General features: G+C 36.7%; 2 protein-coding genes across 4 annotated transcripts in view; both read left to right on the top strand.

Moving 5' to 3' along the window:
* On the top strand, positions 1-12,375 carry LOC104591857 (RING/U-box superfamily protein). 2 transcript variants are annotated; one of them, XM_019196776.2, is made up of 10 exons: positions 1-333; positions 1,117-1,163; positions 1,644-2,655; positions 2,763-3,010; positions 4,162-4,250; positions 4,911-5,013; positions 5,157-5,261; positions 10,997-11,111; positions 11,571-11,747; positions 11,939-12,375. In XM_019196776.2, exons 1-10 carry the CDS (start codon positions 129-131, stop codon positions 12,091-12,093), a joined length of 2,256 nt encoding a protein of 751 aa, XP_019052321.1. In that variant the 5' UTR covers positions 1-128; the 3' UTR covers positions 12,094-12,375. The 2 variants fall into 2 exon arrangements, with proteins under 2 accessions (XP_019052321.1, XP_010249224.1); XM_010250922.3 differs by having other exon boundaries at positions 7-333; positions 2,766-3,010.
* Positions 12,376-17,085: 4,710 nt separating this feature from the next.
* Positions 17,086-21,177, top strand: part of LOC104591856 (signal recognition particle-related / SRP-like protein) — a 31,556-nt gene continuing 27,464 nt past the window's right edge. The window contains exons 1-5 of one of the 2 annotated variants that reach the window (XM_010250921.2): positions 17,086-17,186; positions 17,470-17,565; positions 17,655-17,721; positions 17,858-17,968; positions 19,371-19,566. In XM_010250921.2, coding sequence (XP_010249223.1) covers positions 17,475-17,565; positions 17,655-17,721; positions 17,858-17,968; positions 19,371-19,566 — 465 coding nt within the window. In that variant the 5' untranslated portion in view covers positions 17,086-17,186; positions 17,470-17,474. Of the gene's footprint in view, positions 17,315-17,469; positions 17,566-17,654; positions 17,722-17,857; positions 17,969-19,370; positions 19,567-21,177 lie in introns of both variants that reach the window. The other variant, XM_010250920.3, reaches the window with a different exon arrangement.

A 21,177-nucleotide genomic window follows, 5' to 3' on the forward strand; every position in this document is an offset into this window, starting at 1 on the left:
TGGGATATTCCCTCGCATTCGCAAGATGCCCTATATAGATCGTAGTTTTCGCTCAGATCAACCTTTTTCTTCTTCTCAATTACCAGCTGTGGCTGAATCCAAACGCTCCTGTTTCTTCGTAAATTTTCATGTCCATCTCGCCTACCTACGCCCAAAGTTCCGAAGCGGCTACATCTCGAACTCTCTCTCAAAGCCCTTATTCCGATAATGGACTCCTTCAAGCTCCAGAACGTATCGAGTCTCGAGCCGCTGTCCCCACCCACAGTCAGACTCTTGGATCGATGGAGATCCCCTTTTCCGACACTTCGTCCGGTCACTTTGACGGGATTTCCGGTGAGGGTTTTCAGTTTTTTGGCTTCTATTTTTTCTCCAATTGGGAGTAGGGATTCTCTGTTACTTGATTTCTTAGTTTGGTCTTTGTCCCCATTTAGTCTGCTGTTTTCCCCATTTAGTTTTCTTTTCAATGGTATATGAACCAGTCTGGGATGATAGTGTGAGTTTGGTGCAATTTTTGTTGCACCTTTGAACCTTAGGTTTTCGTGAATGTTACAATTGAGTTATTTTTTGTTTTATATTTTTATTTATTTATCTATTGTAAGGGAATATCTTAAGATTCAGAGTTTCTGTTATAGTTGAATTTCAGTTTATTCATCTTTTATTTGATTTCAGAAAGAATTTTAGACTTTTCTTTTTTTCTTTTTTCTTTTTTTTTTATAAAGAGGCCTGTCGATTATTTTTCCTATCCTTGCCGCATAAGCGGTGTGGTTAAATATTCAAAAACTTGGCCATTCTTCGGGAAGCAATCTAGGATTAATAAGGTGTATATAGAGTTCTTCACCATTTTTTGAAGTTGAAAACTTAAAAGAAATGGAAATTTACTCAAAGAGATGAATATACCTCATTTTTCTTAGCTTACATAGGTGGTTCTTTTTTCCCTCTCTCTTCTTGATTGGCGGGAATGGTATGTATTAGCAGCCGGTACAGCCCAATAAGTTGGGATCTTTAAAATCTTGGGTAGTTATTGCTGTTACTTTGCTTCCTTTTGAATTGCATTTTGGTGCCTATCTTTGAAATCAGAATACATTTGCATGTCTTATACAATTTCTTTTTATGCAGATCCAATGCCTTCTGCTGGAACAGGTTGTGGTGGATCTTCCAAGAAGGTAATGTTGGAATCCAAAGTGCTCTGAGTTTTAACTTTTTGTTTGATGTTTCTTTTCCTTTTTTAGAACAATTTATATTATAAAAAAGGAAACTATCTTCCATGGTTTCCCTGTTTTCCACATATTCCACTAAGGAAGCTATATATCTCATTTTGAAATGGTAACCGGTGCTCAATGTGTATACCTTGCATTATTACACAGACAAGAAGAATTTGACATGTTTAAATTTTTTTGGTGCTCCCCTTGGTTCTTGGAAGTGCTTGAGTCGCATAATGTATTAGTGGGTTATGCACTTGCTACAAAAAAAAAAAAGTAGAGGCACAAATGTACATTCAACATCAAATTTCTTTTCTAGCCACATTTGTAGACAATAATGGTGGTAACTTGTGGGAGTAGTTAGATTTTTTACCGGTTTCTTCTTATGTTCCTTTCCATGATCATGGGTTTGCCCTCATATATATTATGTTTTATTTTCTTCAGGTGAATGACTTAAGAACACCTGATGGTAAGAAAATATCATTTCACCAAAGCCACAGTGCCTGTCCTCAGTGTCGTACATCTAATCAAGGAGGGATATTGAGATGTGATCATGTTGGATCTGCTCAACCCAATGGAAAAGTGTTTGGAGCTGCCAGTTCTCCACAAAACCCCGCATCCGGGTCTGCCAATATTTCTAGCAGTACCACACATTCAGCAATAAGAAAAAACCAGATGATGAGTGCTAACCACTTGCTGAATTTTCATTATGATCCTATTTCTCGTCCTCAACCAAGGATTCCTCCTCCAAGGAGGCAGCACAAGATAAAGCCTTACAATAAAGATCTATTCCTTCAGGCAAACTATAAATTTGTTGTGTTAGACTCTGGAAACTATGCGCTTGAGTCAAGGGATCCAGATAAAATGTTAGAATGGGAGGATGTTATTTGTGTGAGATACTTCACACCACTCACTGTGCGCTGTCCCATTTGCTTGGAAAGCCCTTTGTGTCCACAGATAACCTCATGTGGTCACATATTTTGCTTCCCTTGTATTTTGCAGTACTTGCTAATGGGTGAGGAGGATCATAAAGGTGAATGCTGGAAAAAATGCCCCCTATGTTTTATGATGATATCTTCAAGGGATTTATATACCATCTATATTGAAAATGTAGAGCAGTACTGTGTTGGTGACCATGTGAAATTTGCACTTCTAACAAGAGCAAAAGATTCAGTAGTACCCTTTCAGAAAAATCAGCTGGGAAAAGAATCTTTACCTTGCAGCAGTGATGAACTCTGTGACTCCTTTTCCAAGTTCACATTGACATTAGATGTGGAACTATCAACCAGGGAAGCAAAATCAGAACTAGATGGTTGGTTAGCTAGAGCAGAGTCTGGCCTGGTTGATGATTTAGAGAAGCTTCCATATGTTTGTGCAGCACTTGAACAACTACAGCAGAGAAAGAAATGCTGGACCGAGCAACATGCTTGCAGGAGTGATCTGGCTTTAAGAAGTGGTATATCTTCTTATTCTAATACTAGGGTCTGTAAATGCATCAACAGTAAAATGGAGTCCCATTTATTTTCAATTGGAGCACTGATTTAGTTGGTCTTGTAATTTTAGCAGGTAGATCTTCATGTGAAATGCCATTCATTGGTGGTGGTTTCATGGGTGAACCAAAATTGTTGGATAGTTCAAGCCCAGAAAAACTAGACAAAAAAGATAGTTTGTTTCAAACTGCTGATGTGTCTGAATCAATTGAAGGTCAAGAACGAGTGATATCTTCCCCATCTGAAGAGAGGAAATTTCTACGAAAGCAATCAACTGGCTATGAAGATGTAACAGAGAGGGACTCCTATATTTTCTACCAGGTGAGTGATATATAGAAAGTAATGGTTCTTTGGCTTTTTATTTGTCTTTACTTTCTAGTTTTCAACATAGGCAGTGGGAAAAGGGAATAAAAAACATGCATCAGAATCAAAACTAGAAGTCACATGAAGGAACCTAGGAGTAGCTCCAATGGGGTGATAAAATTGAGAGAAAGTAGATTGTGACAATTTGGTCGTGTGCATGGGCCTGCTAGAAAAATAGTGATCTGTTACAGATTGAAGCGGCTAGAAGAGCTAGGGGTAGACCAAAAAAGACTTGGGAGGAAATAATAAGAAATTATTTAAGTGCCATAATTTATTGAATGATTTGGCACTGAACAAAAAGGAATAGCGGAACATGATTCATGTAGCTGACCCCATATAGTTAGGCCAAGGTTTAGATGATGATTATAAGAATTAAGAATTTAAGACCCTAACATGGACTTGTTTGGGCTTGCCTCGAGGGGCGTGGCACAAACACGACTCGTAGAATCAGGAATGTAATATATTTTACACCACATTAGCTATTTTTGAGGGCTTTACATGCTTGAAAATGTTTTGTGTTTTATTTTATTTTTAAATTTTCATTTGAATATGCTTTACACGTTATGTTTATGTATTTTAATTTTAGATAATAGGTTTTTTAAAACATTGATTTTAAAATTTAAGTTTATATTTCTTATTAATATTATGTTTAATATTTTTGTTTATTTGCATTTGTTTTGAATTTTTTGGCTTTTTTTTAATTTTCTGATTTTTTTTGTAATTTTGTGCCTTGCTTCAAAAAAGGGGCGCACCTCACCTTGGGCGCAAATTGGCCCCTGTGCCTTGCGCTTTTAAAACACTGATATAAAACTATTTGATATGATTTCCAGTTTTCCACATCTATAGCAGCATGTGTTCTATTTTTGCATCATTGCATTGTTTTGATGACCCTGGTCATCTTGTTAGGACCACTAAATCTTAGGAAGAATGGGTAAGTATGGAAGGTCAATAAAACAGATACCAATTGCTATATGGTGATTTGTTTTAGTTTTTCTTCTTTTCATTACTTTCAAGCGTGTATCGTGAGGGGTTCCCATTTCTTCACATCATTTAAACATTGAGATATAATTCTGTTACAGTTGCTTATTTTGTCCATGTGTTTATTACAGGCAATTGATGGACAACACCTGATTCTTCATCCATTAAATATGAAATGTCTTCTGCACTACTTCGGGAGCTATGATCAGCTTCCACCCAGGTGTGACAGGAAGCCAGAATTTGTATGATCAAATATAGACAAAGGATTTGCTGCTAAGAAAGAAGTAAACATGCAATAGTTTCTTTCGTCTTTACTGTTGTAGGATCACATCAGTCACTATTTCAAGATGTTTTTTCTGATCCCATTTTTAAAACCTTCACTCCAAGACAAGAATTATTAGATTTAACATTTCATTGGTTGTATTTAACAGAATTAAACCTATCTTGGGTTCTGTATCCTGTTAAGGGATATTCTAATAGGTGTAAAAGAGATTGCACACACTGTAATACAGTGTTGTTTATCACAGTGACTTGTTTGCTATTGCTTGTTGGCATAAATTTCTAATTATATAACCTAATATATTCTTCTTTGTTATTGTTTTGAAAAAACATTGTCACCTTTGGTGTCAGATGCATTTGAATTCTCAAAAGTAAAATTGCGTTCCAGTGTGACTGTTGTTTATATATTCTTTTTTTTTATCATCGTTGTTTATATATTCTATTGGCATCTCTAATAACTAGATTGGGATTTGAAATTATGTTAGGAAGAAAATCGAAAGAAAAGCATACGATGAAGTTTATTTTGCTGTGACTTTCTTTGGTGGGTATCAATTATTCTTTTTCTTCCTCCCATTTGTTGACTAGAATAACTTAATTGCAGAATTAGTGGTAAGATTTTACAGTTGGAGACTGTGACTCAATCAGAGGCCATGAGGAGACGCTATCGTTTTTTAAGTCATTTTTCCTTAACAACAACATTTCAGGTAATCACTGCTCATTTCTTTTATATTAAGTGTCGTAAATTCCTTTTTTTATTTGATTGGTACTCTGTAACAATCTTTTTTGTTTTTGAAAAATATGTCACAAGGTCATTATCTCTTACCATTAACCATGAAAATATTTGCAGCTTTGTGAAATTGATCTGACTGAAATGTTGCCTCCCGATGCCCTGTCTCCATTTATTGAAGAAATCAAGAAGCGTGAAAATCAGCGGAAGCGGCTTGCTAAGAAGGTATTGACATCCATCTGTTTTTGGTGGTTTGTTTTGTTTCGAGCAATTAGGTCCACATTCATATTTTATCACATCTTTTGCAACGCCATTATTTCCTTTTAAGATTCATCTTGACCATATACATCAATTGTTTTCCTTTTCTTCCTATCCTTCATGATTTTTTTCTCAGGTAGCTATCATTTTTGGCTTAGAACCTTTGCCCCTCTCTTCTTCCTGGGTTAAGTTACTTAGGTTAACTTGTTTTGTTCTTTTATTTTAGGGGGTAGGCATATATGTTATTCATTTTCACTTCATCTTTTTCCTGCAAACCCTTGGATTTGAATCCAATATGAAATCCAAAATGTTGGACTTTGGATTGGATTTGGATTTAATCCACATCCAACATGTTATACTTAAAGATGGCAATAAAAAATAAAAAATTTAAAAAATAATTATTTCAATGTATACATAATACATGTATGATAAATGCATGATAAATATAAAATATGAAATTTGTTAGCTATAAGCTTTATATAACTGTATATAATATCTATGTATAGATGCATATTTATTAATTGGATGCAAGTTCTAACATCCAAATATGAGATAATCGAATTTGGTGTCCAATTGGGTATCAAACTTTTGGAGTCCATTGATGGTCCTGTATTTTTTTTACATGATCTTTTGTTTGTTTTGGGTATCAAAGGAGCTTGATAATTGATATCCGTTTTGATAGTTAAATTTTCACAAGTGCCATTAAGTGTGTATTTGCTACTAGTCTAATCAAGCACCTCCTCTTCGCCCCCTTCCTCACCCCCCTCTTTGTTCAAGCTGCTACCCCCTTGCCTTTTACTTTTCTCCTCCCTCTTGTTCCTCTCAAATTGTTCAAAATCTCTCCTTGCAAACTCTTCCCCTCCCCAAAAGAACAATCCTAGGGACTTGCTCACTGTCACTTCCCTTTCTACAAGCTTAGTAATTTCCACTTCCTTGTTCGGTTCAACTCTAGCCCACCCTACTTCTCATCTCCTCTCTCCTCCTCCACCCTCTCCCCTCTCCGTTCCTCTTGCCACTGCTCCTTATCCCTTGCCCATATAACTCCTTTCCTTCTTTGACAGCTGAGTCACCTTCCTCCAATCTTCTCTTCCTGTTATAAACTTTCTCCAATTTGTCTACCCTCTCCCACTCTGAAGAGCGCTTTCTCTTTATTTCACTAACCCCTCCTCCTTTCCATGTCCTTTTATCTACCCCCAGTTGACTCTTTCCCTCCACCTTAGAAGTTAAAGCATCAGAGGCTTTAGTGATACGCACCTCACCATCGACCTGGACTGTCTTGTCCATAGCTAACCCTTTCCCACACTCAAAATCCACTTCTCTGTCTAGCGCCCCACTAGATTGTCCCTCCAACCTCGATTTATCTGAACTAGGCAGAGCTCCTGTTGTAGTCTACGGAGACAGGTCTGGCTTCGACATCGAGCTCACTTCTTGATTCTAAAACTCAACAATGTCTGTTTGGACCTAGCGAGCTGCTGTCGTCGTTTTTCGTCTAACTTTCCTCCTCCCCTTCAATGCTAGCACTGTCTGCTTCTGCTGAGTTCCAACTACTCCTTTGTACTCTTACAGTCTTCTTTTTCCCTCGAACTGAGCTATCACCCAGTGTTTTAAAAGAAAAAGGCACAAAAAAGGTGCAAGGGCCATTTTGTGCTTGGGGTGCAAGGCGAGGCGCGCGCCTTTTTGAGGCAAGGTGCACAATTAAAAAAAAAAAGCTAAAAAATAAAAAATCCAAAAAATTCAAAAAATTATAAAACATAATATTAATAAAAATATAAACTTAAATTTTAAAATAAATGTTTAAAAAAACCTATTATCTAAAATTAAAATACATAAACATAATATGTAAATCATATTCAAATGAGAATTTAAAAATGAAATCAAACATATAAAACATTTTCAAGCATATAAAACCCACAATCTCTTTTTTCTCAATTAAATCAAGTAGCTAATCTGCTAATGTGACATATTACATTCCTAATTCTATGAGCTGCCTTTGTGCCACGCCCCTCGAGGCCAGCCCAAACAAGTCCATGTTAGGGTCTTAAATTCTGAGTTTCGCTCGCTCACCGAAGCTTCGAGAACCCCCTATTTGGTAATGCTGTCCATTCATTCATCCCAATAAAATATCTTCTTAAAAGCAATTAAAACTATAAAATCATTATTTTTTGTGTGAAAAATCATAATTTATGACCCTAACATGGACTTGCTTGGGCTGGCCTCGAGGGGCGTGGCACGGGGGTCCGGGGGCTTCGCCCCCGGCCTAGTTGCTAGACTCAAAAAAAAGGAAAAAGCATCAAAATTTCAAAAGGCGCAAGGCGCACTAGGCGTGCGCCTTTTGAATGGGCTGCGCCTAGGACCTAGGCAAGGCACCTACCCTAAAATGCGCCTCGCCTGTCTGCCTAGGCGTGCCTTTTTAAATCACTACTATCACCCAAATCCAGTTGTCACCTTGTTCTTTTAGTTTCCTACCCTTCAACCTGTTTGATAAAACTCTTTTTGCTGGCCTTTTCCCAATTATACCCCTCCCCCTCCTTATTTTTAACCCGACCAATTGATGTCTTGATGTCTCGGTTTGACTTTGGCCAGTATAATTAATGTGAGTCCCAGTTAAATTCAGTCCTGCCCTTATTTCACTCGCTTCTTGATCACTCTTTCCTTCTTTTACTTCACATCACGACGATTGGGATTCCTTGTTTCCCTCTCCATGTGTCCCTGCCCCTTAACTCCCTCTCATTCCTATATGAAATACCAATCTTGCCCTTCTCAACCCCCATCTCAGCATCTTCTCCTACCTTCCCCCATTTGCTAATGTTTTTCATTGATTAATCTTAATAAAATATCTTATTAAAAGGCAATTAAAATTATAAAATCATTATTTCTTGTGTGAAATTAAGAATTTAATACCCTAACATGGACTTGTTTGGGCTTGCCTCGAGGGAGTGGCACAAAGGCGGCTCGTAGAATTGGGAATGTAATATGTTTTACATCACATTAGCTACTTGAAGTAATGCAATTGAGGAAAAAAAGAGATTGTGGGTTTTACATGTTTGAAAATGTTTTATATGTTTGATTTTATTGTTAAATTTTCATTTGAGTGCGCTTCACATGTTATGTTTATGTATTTTAATTTTAGATAATAGGTTTTTTAAAACATTAATTTTAAGATTTAAGTTTATACTTTTTGTTAATATTATATTTAATATATATATTTGCAATTTTTTATTTTCTGATTTTTTTTTTTTATTTTTTTGTGCCTCACGCTTTTAAAACACTGCGATTTGCCTTCCCAACTTCGTCTTCGTCCTTGTTCTGCCCTTTCTCCTTCCTTTCCTCACCCCCTCATTTCCTTCTGTTCCCATTATCACAGCATAGTGCTGTTCCATCTTCTCCCTCACCAATAACCTCAGCTCATAAAACTCCCCCACAAGCTTTAATTTCATTAATTCATTCTATTCAGGATACTATCGCTTACATCAAACAGCAGCTTCTCCCTGTCCAACCTTTTTTTTTTTGAAAACTGTAAAGTGATTCAATAATAAAATCAACTACAGAAAAACCCCTGTACACAGAGAAATGAACAGAGGATATACAAAAAACCATCTCATCTCAATACAGTCTCCCCCCCCCCCCCAATCAAAAAACAAACAACTACCCATTCCTTACAAACAGAAAGCTAAAATAAAAAAAATACACTTGGGTGTCTGCCTTTAAACATCAGATGTATTGCCAGCCATGAGTGGATCATTCCCAGAATTTTCCTCAGTATATCTTCTTTTGAGTTCTGAGTTCCTTCAAATATTCTGTTATTTTTTCACTCCACACTGACCACATAACAGCAGCGGGGATGATGCTCCATGCCATCTTTCCAGCCTTACTAAGACCTTCCAGTCACCAAGCCTCTATGAGTCCCTTTACATCTGCTGGGAAGCACAGCTTAGCCTCAAATAAATCCACCACTTTTAACCAAACCTAGTGGGTAAAATCACAGTGTAACAGTAAATGACTAGAAGGTTCTACATTCCCACCACATGGGGGACAAGCCAAATCTGCCACTTCTACCCCTCTTTTGGCTAAATTCTCCTTGGTTAGAATCTTGTCCAGCACTGCTGACCAAACCAAAAAAGCTGTCTTTGAAGGTACAACTTTAATCCAAACTCTTTGACAGGGCTTTGCCCTGTTCAACCTGTCCCAGGTCCTGTTTTTATCGTCGAATCTCAGAAGTTTTCCACACTACTTTCCTATTTCTTCAAACGTAACTATGCTCCAGGTGTGCAAAGGGATCCCCACTACCACAATCCAGACTGCCTTTCTTCTTCCTCTCCCTTCACTCAGTGCACTTTCCACTGGGAACCATCAACTCAGTCTAAGGTTGAACTGTCTCGACCTCAGCGATTCTGCTGCCAACACCTCTTCCGCCCAGCCCCTACTGTGAAACATGAAGAGGAACAATCCTCCATTCAGTTTTCTAACCCCCATTAGTTTCTCTTTTCCCCACTCAAGGTTATTAGCCCAGGCTTTGACCTTGTCTGTGTCCAAGTCTACTGTCACGAATCTTCCAACCAGGCTCGCCTTCAGCATCGTCATCCTCTCCTCCAGTTTTCCAACTTTTCTTTTGTCTATCTGAACTGTCATCTCCCACACTATGCCTTGGGCGCCCTCATTAATCTCCCATGGTTTGCAATAAGCAAATGCAGAGAACTTGACCAGGGAGCAAATGCACCGTCATCTTAGTTTACCTCATTTTATTACCTGTTGGAGATTCTCTTAGGTTCCTTTGAATAAGTTCATTTTTTATCCATATACTTTTGCCACTCATCCATCTCAACGTTCATAGTTCCGCCGCACTCATTTTTTGGATATGTTGTTTCTTGACTTCCCAACACTCTGCTCCATAGTACATGCAGTATTGCTTGCCTTAAACTTTTTATAGAAAAATGAAAAATTGCATGGGTTAAACATTTGAAAAGAATACAATGAATAAGAGAGCTAATTTACAGGAGGCAGGCCTTCTCTTTTCTTCTTTGAAAAAGAATTTAATTTCTTTTTCACAAACCTTAACATAATTAGCAGAAAGGGGAAAATAGGAATCGGCTACTGAGAATTAGCCTTACTTTTTAGTTTGTTGTGGATATTGGGCCATTAGGTATTCTGTGGGTTCTTTGGCTTTGTCTCTTGAATAGCTTACTCAAACTTCCATTGTCTCTGTTTTATCATAAAATGGAGTAAAATGAAAGCCCTTGGTTAATGCCATCCTATTGCTCCTTGGTTTATCCTTTATTGTATTCATAGTTAATATATAGAGGGAAAATTGTATTTAATAAATGCATATGTATGTATTAAAAAAAGCAATTAGTGTTGATCAGCATTTTTTAAGTCATCTGGCCTGAACAGTCAATAAACATTGCTGTTCAATTGTACCTTGATAGATGCATGGTCCACAGACCTGGACTAATCCAGCTATAAAACATTGCTTTTCTCTTTGGACATTGGCATTTTCCAGTCTCCATATTGTAGGAGACATGTCCAATTGTACCTTGATAACTGAATTCTGATGCGATAGCTACAACTGATTGTGCAACTTGTTACTGGTTCATGAGATATTTCTGTTTTGAGGGAACTATGATTGCAGAATGGCTTCCTCCAAAAGTGCATGTAGTCATTCTTAGTAAAATATTTAAGATCCAAATGTACTCCTGATTCTCCAGGAACGTCAAGAGAAGATCAAGGCTGAAGCTGCTGCCATGAATGCTATGTCCATACCATCCAATTATCCACACTCTTCTTACAAGGACACAACATTCTCGATGGACGACTTTGAAGGTAATACACAATCATCAATGCATAGAATGTTGTCTTGAATATTTATGACATGCATTAACAAATAATTCTGGTTTGGGTACTGATATCTGATTAAGGAACTAATCTTTTCCCAGAATTTAGATTCTATTTATGTCCTACTAGAAGATGTTGTGAACCTAGCTCTGATTAGTCTGACTGTTCAAGCCATCCTATCTGGCATGCTTTCATGATTAGAGAAAATCAATGCAGTTTGTTTAAGGTCTAGATTGTTGTTCGACTTGACTTACCTTTACATGGAAAACTAAGGTAACCTATTAAAGTGATGGGTTCTTGATATCATGAAACGGTGTTGTGTCTAAAGCTTTTTCCACATTCTGTCTGTGCTGTATATTTTAGGGACTGAAGGTTCTTATAAAGTTCCTTGTCATCATTTTTTGAGCAGCAAGTTCCTTATCATTTTAATGTTTCTGTCATGTTAAGCTTTGGGAAATTCCACCATTCCAACATCAGGTCCGACGATTATTGGTGAAAGGAAACTCTTCTCAGATGTGACAAGGCTTGGTTTTGCTGCTGGGCATGATTCTCCTTCCTTGAAAGTTGAATCTTCTGATGGTTTGAGCAACACGGAAGCGGCAACCAATGCTTCTGGCCTAACTGGTATAGCTATTCTGCTTCATAATGTCTTTCCTGCTTGTGGTTGAATTTTATTACTGACTTTGTCATCTTATTTTCAGACTTAATGAATTGTTGAATACCACTTTGCTAGCAATCTTAAAATACTTGTTTTGCTTGTCGCAACAAATTAACGAACCATCGGAAATGCATTATCGCCTCTTATTTTTCTGCAGGTCCTAGGAGTGCCGCTACCTTGTCATTTGCAAATATTATATCCACAGCCAATTCTTCTGAGAGCCTGGATGTCCCAAAGATGAATGGGTTTGGGAAGAAGGGGAAAAAACCAACTCGAGTTCTCCTCTCCACGGCAGGTGGTAGGCGCTACTAGAGGTTTGTGCACGGCCTGTGGACTATCAGTATGTTTTATCTTCATTTGACCTTGATGTAAATTGGGTGAAGCCACGGCCCTTGCCTGTGGATCCAGTAAGAAGTTGATAAACTACATAGGTTGGCATTTTCTTCTACAATGTATAGAGTCGAATAAATGTTTTCTTCTGTGTGTATCTTGGGCAGCAAGCACAACGCAACTCGAAAGGATTTTTAAAGTTGTAAACCTATTGTTGTCATATTACCAAACACATCAGTATATATATCACACAATATACTTAGACGCTGTAATGCTTGTATCCGGGTCAAGATATCCATCGCGGTTCAAACTCCAGAGGCATCTACTCTTTTTCATGTCTGCATTTCATGTGTGGTACTGTGGTTAGGGGCAAGGTTCAAAGTATCGGCCCGTATCAGCCGATATGTATTGTTCAGGCCTTCAGGGAGCTCCCTGATATGCCCCTACAGAGGGTGTATCGAGGTTCTGACCAGTTCAGGGTGTGGAGGAGCCTTAAACTGGTTTCCCTGAACCGATTTTAAAAAAAAATTAAAAGAATAAGTATTGATATTGCCTGATACACCCCTACTGGTATATCGGGCGTATTGATATTTTGAACTTTGGTTAGGGTTGTTCATGACTCATGTGGTGTGGCAAAAAAAGAAGTTATTTGAAAAATTACATGTCAATCCTACATAAATTTATTATTGTTAATTTATTTTTAAATAAAATTATTTATTTTGTTTTTAGGGAGAATGATTGTTCAGCCCACTGTCAGAATTCTTAGTCCTATTGTACAGTTGGGACTTGGGGTAGGTGCTAACTTGGAATTGATGCCAATACACGAACGGGTATTGGTGTTTAAGGTGGGGGAATTTGACATTTCAAATTATTGTAGATCTGCAATGGAATTCAGAATTTTGCAGTGGAGTGCAGTCTATTTTTCGGTTGTTTTTATTCTTGGTCAGATGTGAATAGGTGAGAATTTTAAGTGGGATTTACTTATTTTTCTCCTTAAAATTACAAGTTCGGATTTTCTACCCACTCCTATTACTCACATAACATCGCATCCATACATGGAGAACATCTCATCTTCTTACATGCTATTATGCACGGGGTGATGTTCTCAATTCACGGAGGTTGTGTTTTGCAGGTAGGCTTCGTAGAGTTGTGGGCAGGAGATCCAGAGTCTAAAATTATTTAAGTTGAAATTGTGAGATTTTTTGTTTTATCGGTAATTAATTATTAAATAAAAAATAATTATTTTTGTTTTTATTTTTGGTCAGATGTGAATGGTGGGACTTTTATGTGGAATCTACATATAATTTTTCAAATAACTTTTTTAACTTAAACAATGCCGCATCATTGAGCGTAATTATTCTATTATTTTTTGGATAACTAATAGAAGATTTGTTAATAGAAAACAACATAGAGTACAATAAAAAATGAGGGGTAAAATCTATTAACCCTCCCCAAGATTCATATACAAGTTATAACATTGCCCACTCTTCCCACCCCTTGCTTGGTATGTGAATCTTCAAATGAATTTTCACTTCTCTTAATCCACTAAAACTTGACTTCCATGTCTTAGGTCAATTGTTTAAATTTCTTTTTCTCATTCAAGAACTTCCGAAACCCAATATCTTCCCTTTGCGGCTAGCTGATGAATCTTCAAATGAATTTTCACTTCTCTTAATCCACTAAAACTTGACTTCCATGTCTTAGGTCAATTGTTTAAATTTCTTTTTCTCATTCAAGAACTTCCGAAACCCAATATCTTCCCTTTGCGGCTAGCTGATGATTAACTTCAAACCCAATATTTTCCTTCCTGATCTTTGAATATTCTTATACTTGAAGGACCAGAATATTCTCATCTCCACTATCATCATTTGTTTTTGTCTTAAAATGGTCTTTTTACTCAATGGCCTTTTTTAAAACCTAGGGTCAAAAGTGGTCTTTTTGCAAAGTTAAAGAAACTTCAAAGCTAAGAATCCCTTCTAAAACCATATCACTCTTTCTGAAGATAACAATTTTTTCTTTGAACCATACAATGCTAAAGAGCCCCTTTTGTTCATTGTTGGTTTTTTGAGTCATGACTCGTGATATATGAGCATTAATTGCATAATTCATGCATATATGATTATATGTACAATGTATTTTAAATATTTACTTTTGATTGTGCAGTCATTATAAAATCGAGATATTGTGATTGGAGTCATATTGGTATACGAGTAACGCGACAAACCATGTTTATTGGCTGAGAAAGCTATAAAAAGTTATGTTAAAAATTACTGTTTATGAAATCATTAATTACTGATTTCAAAACCGTGGGACCACGTTTAGCATATAAATAACATACAAAATACTGATTGTGTTTATGAATCATATGAAACACGAACACAACCAAGATTCCACAAAGTGGGTGTCTAGTGAACCATGAATGAAGACCACCTAATCGTTTTTCCATTCAAGTCTTTTTCTTTTTTTCTTGGTCCTGCCCTCTCTTCTAGGGCTATCAGTGGGTTGGGTTTATCCAATAGACCCAAACTGATTATAACGATTTTGATTCCACAATTTTGTCCTGATTAATAATAGGGTCGGTTCTGGTTCTTGTTTGTCCTCAACCAATTCAGACCAAGAATCGATTATTCTATTAAAAATATATAAGATTTTCTACTTTTCTTATAAAATTTATCATATTTGAAATGGTAAATTCAACAAATAATACATTATACATAAGATAATGTTATTTAAAAATGTTTAGTTTATTAACACATAAATAATCTGGTATTTTTCTTTCATTTTTATTAAGGTTATATTAAAAATTTTAAAATTTAAATTATTATTTAAATAAACAAATATAATTTTCAATATAAGACAATTGTAGGCAATTGTAGGCACATAAAATTTATTAACACATAAGAAAATTATAGGCACATAAAATTTTTGTGCTACGTATCCCCATCACAAATGGGTTGAATTTGGAAATCCAAGATGGAAGCCCGAATTTACAAAAAACTCAAATCCAAACTAAATGGGCCTTGGCCAAGCCCAACTTTACAAAGCAAAGTCTATATTCAATAGATTCAAGTGGGATCCGTAAAAAAGAGTCCCATAATTCCCAAAACTATCTACAAAGAAATCTAGATAAAAAGATGAGATTGGGTAAGTTCTATTCAAAATGGTTAGTCCAACCTTAACTTTACAGGTAAGGAGAAAATCCTCTCCTAACCACATGGGACCCGCAAGTTGAGAATGATTGGTTGAAGCTCTACCAGATAAGTTCTCACCAATAAGGTTGAGACCAACTAAGACTCTCTCAACCAGCCTCTATATAATGGTTCTCATTCACAGAGAAATTACCTTTTTTTTTTTTAACTCTCAGAGAAACCTTTGAGAGAACAAGAAAAAAGTTCCAGAAACCTCCATCTACAGAAGACCTCCAGAGTTCTTCATCAGTAGAAGCCTATGAGTTGTTCACCAACTCAATAAATCCTTACGGTTTCTCTATAGGAGACCTCTAAGGTACTACAACAAGATCTACAAGCACTAGTTTAGGAGGAAGCTTCATCAACTCTTGGATCGTGCACACTTCTAAATTTATCTGAGAACAAGCATTTCAAGTCCTTACATCGAATCTTTTGAAAAAATAATAAGAGGATTTCTCATTGTATAGAGATTAAATCTTAGATATTTGTATCCCATTTTATTAAATATCAAAGACTTGATATTTGTCATTTTTTTTTTGTTTTTGGATTTCCAAAGAATAAATTTGTGTTAACAACAACTAAAGATAAACTTTGATGCATTAACCCATTGGAACAAGATGACCATTACTGCATGGGTAGCAAGAGACCACTTTGGCATAATTCAATGCTTAGGGATTGACAAGTTGGGCAAGTGTGAAATCCTATAGGCAAAAGCATTAGCAGACAAAAATGCTATTAGAATGGCTTTGGACTTCTAACAAAATGATACCATCGTTGAAGGAGATTCCAAAATAATTGTTGTAGCCTTGAACCTCAGAGGACACACCACATGGACTACTGAGATGACTATCCAAGATGCAAGGAAGCTAATTGAAAGAAGCGGGAAAGATCATTAGAATTAATCATGTTCTTCGCGAAGCTAATTGTTTGGTTGATTTCATTGCTAGTGGTAGATCCATTAGTTGCGATGGTCAAGTAGTGATTGAGAGAGCCATGCTTCTCAAATCCTTGGGGCAGCTCTATCCCTTACATTTTTTTCTGATGTACCAAAAAATATGTAACAGTAAATTTCTTAAACTATCCTTGTGGTTTAGCTAATTGACTAAGGGAGGGAGCGCCATCCATAGACGTTGCCATCGTGAACGACAATGTTGCTGCAACTATGAAGTTCAAGCTGTTATTGTACCCCCATCTTGTGTAACTCCTCATTTTCCTATAAAAAAATTGAAGTTCAAGCTGTTATTAACATAGGCAATTATGAATGTCAAGTATAATAGCCCAATTAATAATGAGGTCGACTATGGGTTTATATCATAGAACTGATTATCTAAAATCTAAACTTTAAAGTTTAAACTCAAAAGCACAGGCTTCGGATGCCTCATGCCTAGATTGGGCCAATGTTCAAGTCCTAGTTTAAATCCGGTTCAACCATCAGAACTATCTTGAACCCCAACTTGCTTTTGACATAAAGAGTCTTACCCATAGTGTATTAACTAATATTATATTAGTTTGGTAATTGTTTAATAAACTAATATATATTATATGTTCTTATTTTTTATATTATTAATATGTATTTTTATTATACGTAATGTTATTAGGCCAGGCTCGGGTTCTGATTGGGCTTATTTGGAAAACCTCAAGCCCAGCTAAAAAAGAATCGGGCCTGGTGCTCGAGCCAGAACCTCATCCCATAGGCCTAAAATTTTGTCGAAGCCGTTAAAGGACGGTTCGGGCCGGCTACCCGGCCCATGAACAACTATACTCGTGCCCTAGGAAAGGCCCATACTAAAGAAAAACCTGCGTTTAAGCCATTTGTCTGAAATACATTTTCGGCATTCCGCTTTCAGCACCACTTCAGCTACTACCAATAACGACAACAAGAACAAGGTATACTGTAGACCATCAACTCCATTTGTTCTCTCTTCTTTTTCCTCCTCCTCCTCCTTCTCTCTCTCGGTTTTCATGTTCATATGTTCTATCCGTTCTAGTTCGTAAAAGCTATTTTCATTAGGCAGGTTTGTCAACCTACTTGCTCGCAAAACCCTGGCAACAAGATACCTAGATCTTTCGTTACGCGCGCGCGCGCACGCACACACACACACACACGCACACCTTTCTGACTTTCGTCGGTTTCTTGATGTCTGAAATTATCATTTTTTTCATCGCGAAGGTTTCATGGCAAAAGTAAGCGACGCCTCAGCAATGGACATTGACGAGAAAAAGTCACAAAATTCTGATCAGATCCATCCGAAATTCTCAATTAATGGTTTGTCGTTCGATCTCGCACATTATGTGCATATATTCAATTAATACATTGTTCTTACACGTTAGACATTTTTCTGGTTTCGTTTTCAGTACTACAGCTATTGAAATCTGCTCAGATGCAGCACGGGTTAAGGCACGGGGATTATACTCGTTACCGGTGTGACATATTATTGCTCAATTAAACGCTTAGTTACATAGGGATTCGATTGTAATATAATTGTGTCTACTTTTGTATTTCTCCTGTCTCCTTCGGAAAGTTGCATAAGCTACTTCACTAATAATTTGATTTATAGGAGATATTGCACAGCGCGATTGAGGAGGTTGTACAAATCATTGAAGTTCACACATGGTCGTGGTAAATACGTTAAGAGAGCCATAACCGAGTCTACCGTTACGGAAGTGAGGTTTGTCATGCTGATCTTGCTTTCTACCTTCTGCTGACAATTGGTTTGCTTTAACCATACATCCTTCAGAAATCACAAATTGTATCAGAACATTTAATTAACTGGGCACGGCTCAATTTCAAGTTTCTCCTTAAATCGGGATGTATATTGGCATATAAGTTTGATGAGTTAATTTAACGCTATACAGTTTATTGGGAAATTTTAGTTATGAAAATACGAGCCTCAACGTCCTTTGAGTGTCTTAGAGAAAAAACTAGAGGATGGTCATATCAACTGGAAAAATAATGACCGGAGAATTGGATTTGTGAATGTGAAGACTTCTAGAGAAATTTTTAAACCTAGCTGGCAGTGCCAACAAACTCATGAGGGATGGGAGCGAGTCTAACAGGAAGGGGCCTACATTTCTTGGAGTGGATTCTTGGCTAATTGAATTCATCCAGAAAGAAGCTTGTGATGTAATTCATGAAGAGGTGGAAACTAGAAACCCATGCCACGATTCCTTGGGAAATTAAGGTAGAATGGATGTAAGTTGATTGAAAAGCTGAAGATGGATATTCTTTCAGCTAAGTAACAAGTTGTTTTCATATAACATTGATACTAGTTGTTTGACATAATGAAAATGGGAATCTTTCTTGTATGATCAAGAGTTGTTCAATATAAAAAAAATCGACATAGCATTGGCATGTTTTGGATACATGAGTTCAAGACAACATCCAACAGATGTCAGATGTAATAAAATGTTGCATCCATGTTGCTTAGTTTTCCAGCTGTTCTATAGTGGATGGAATTATGTAATGTAGATTGCAGGCGTATTAATGCATCTTAATACAAAGGGTGGAGGGTTTGTTTCCAGTTTCCATTTTATTGGAGTGTGAGAAAGACAATTTTGTATGGATACCATCAAGTAAACATGACCCTAATAGGAAGTGGCTATGGCACTCAAATCACTCATTTACCAATGAGTTGATATTGGTGAATATTCCACTCTATGAAGAGTTATGCACACCAAAGGGTGGACCAATCCCTTATCCCTTGAAAGGGTCAACCAGTGAAAAGAGGAGTTTATTATGGCCTTTGCTTTCAAGCATTGGCTTAATACTGTTGATGAGTTATATGTAGCCCAACATGAATCAATCCCAGTGGCTGAGGCAACATGAAGTGGTGATCCTTTTCTTTTACTGTTCTTAAAGCAGCTATTTGAAGATTTACAAGTTTATTTTTTATTTTTTTATGGGTTATTTCAATCACTTGCTGAAGTTGACTTTCAACGAAAAACAGAAAGACCAAAAACAAAAGAATGCAAGAATTGTGTTTTATCCAGTGTTCTTTACTGGTAAATAATATTAGCAATTTTTAGCTTGTTGAGGTTATCATTAATTAGGCCCTTTGGGACTTCAACTAGGTTTCTTCATCTCATTCTTTATACTGCGGAAAGAGCTTGGAGCCATGCCATGGAGAAAAGACAATTGCCTGATGGGCCAAATGCACGGCAACACATCTACTTGATTGGTAGGTTAAGGAAGGCAGCAAAATGGGCAACACTTTTCGCACAGTTGTGTGCTATCAAAGGAGATTCCAGAACATCACTGGAAGCTGAGGTATATAATCTTTTTCTGGTATCTGTTTCTTTTCATTCTATAGCTAATAATATTTTGTTGGGTTGCATTATGAAGGTATGTATGCTCATATCTTCTTTTTATATGTGCTCTTTTTTCTATTTTTCCTCCAAAAATGGTCTACCCTCAGAGTTTTTTTTTTTTTTTTTTTGGGGAGGGGGGAGTTGGTTGGTTTTTAATGTTGCTTCCCCCCGTAAAATGGGGCCTGTTTCTCTTTCCAAAATTTTTTGGGAAGTATTTTGGTGCATATGGCAGGAAAGGAATGCAAGGATCTTTAAGAATAAACTTTGCTCTACAGATACAATATTTCAGAGAGTTTTGGGATTTTTATCTGAGAAGGTAATGTAAAATTGTATTACTATGATCAGAAGAAAGTATACAGTAAACTAGTTCACTGTACAACAAGGTTCTGTACATATGAACACCTTTAAGAACTCCCAAAAAAATCAACAGCCAAAAAAAGAACAAGACAGAAGATCACCCTTGAACAAAGGACTGATGCTCAGCCATCCTCTAAGGATGCCAAAAATTTGATTAATTAGGACCTCTTCTTGATTTTGCTTTTGCTCAAATATCCTCCTATTCCTCTCAGTCCAAATGGCCCAAATTACAGTCAGAGGGATGGTCAATCAAAGGATTTTTCCTTTTTTTGACATACCTCCAATTTTCCAGCATTCAAAAAGGGACTTGACAGAGGCAGGGAAGCATACTTGGAGGGATATTGCTTTAAGAAAATGAGACCATACTCTGGCTGAGAACTTGCAGTGGATAAATAAGATCATCATTGGGAAAAAATTTCTCTTGGCTGGTGGTAAGTAGATTATTTAAGAACAGAAATTATAACTTTTTTTTCTCTCCGCTTTTGATACTCTTTTTGTAAAACAAGGGTGTGGGGGGTATAGGACTGCATGGGCAGTATTTGTAAATCCCTATGTATAACCACTTGTTGTGCATGCTTTTTGGTTATTATTGATTACATTATACTTTATCATTCTAAAAAAAAAAGAAGAAACCATTTATACAGAAACATAGGTAAATGAATGGGATTCCATTTTTATAATGTAGAATGGACAAAAAGGAAAAAAAGCAAAGAAGACGAAATGAGCCAACTTGCCGATGAACACCCCCTTGATATTTTTTGCTTACCTGTACTGGGATTTCAGTTAATGGAAACTAATAGTGTGGAACATGACAATGCTTATCTTCACCGTTTTCTGTTTTTTTTTTTCCTTATTGTTAAATGGTACCAGGTATTGTTTACATGTAATCCCCACCCCTACCAAAGAAAAGAAACACCCTAAAAAAATACCTTGTACACATATACACTTTCTATGTTTAGAAGAGTTAAAATTCTCTCATCCAATTGATGCCTAAAATAATCATATCTCAACCGTTCACAATCTCTAAAATTGAAGATCGGCATATTAATATTCTTCTATCTTTCTTTATGCACATCAGAAGAGGATCTGACGTTCTCAAAAATGTGGCCATTTCTTTTTCCCCAAACCAACATAGAGCAAAGGGGAGAATGTTCCCAAGAATAGTTTCACACCTTCTGAAACTTCTCACCAGTTAGGAAGATGTCATCATAAG

The sequence above is a fragment of the Nelumbo nucifera genome, chromosome 4 (assembly GCF_055504915.1).
Source record: "Nelumbo nucifera cultivar China Antique chromosome 4, China Antique-T2T, whole genome shotgun sequence".
Lineage (NCBI taxonomy): Eukaryota > Viridiplantae > Streptophyta > Magnoliopsida > Proteales > Nelumbonaceae > Nelumbo > Nelumbo nucifera.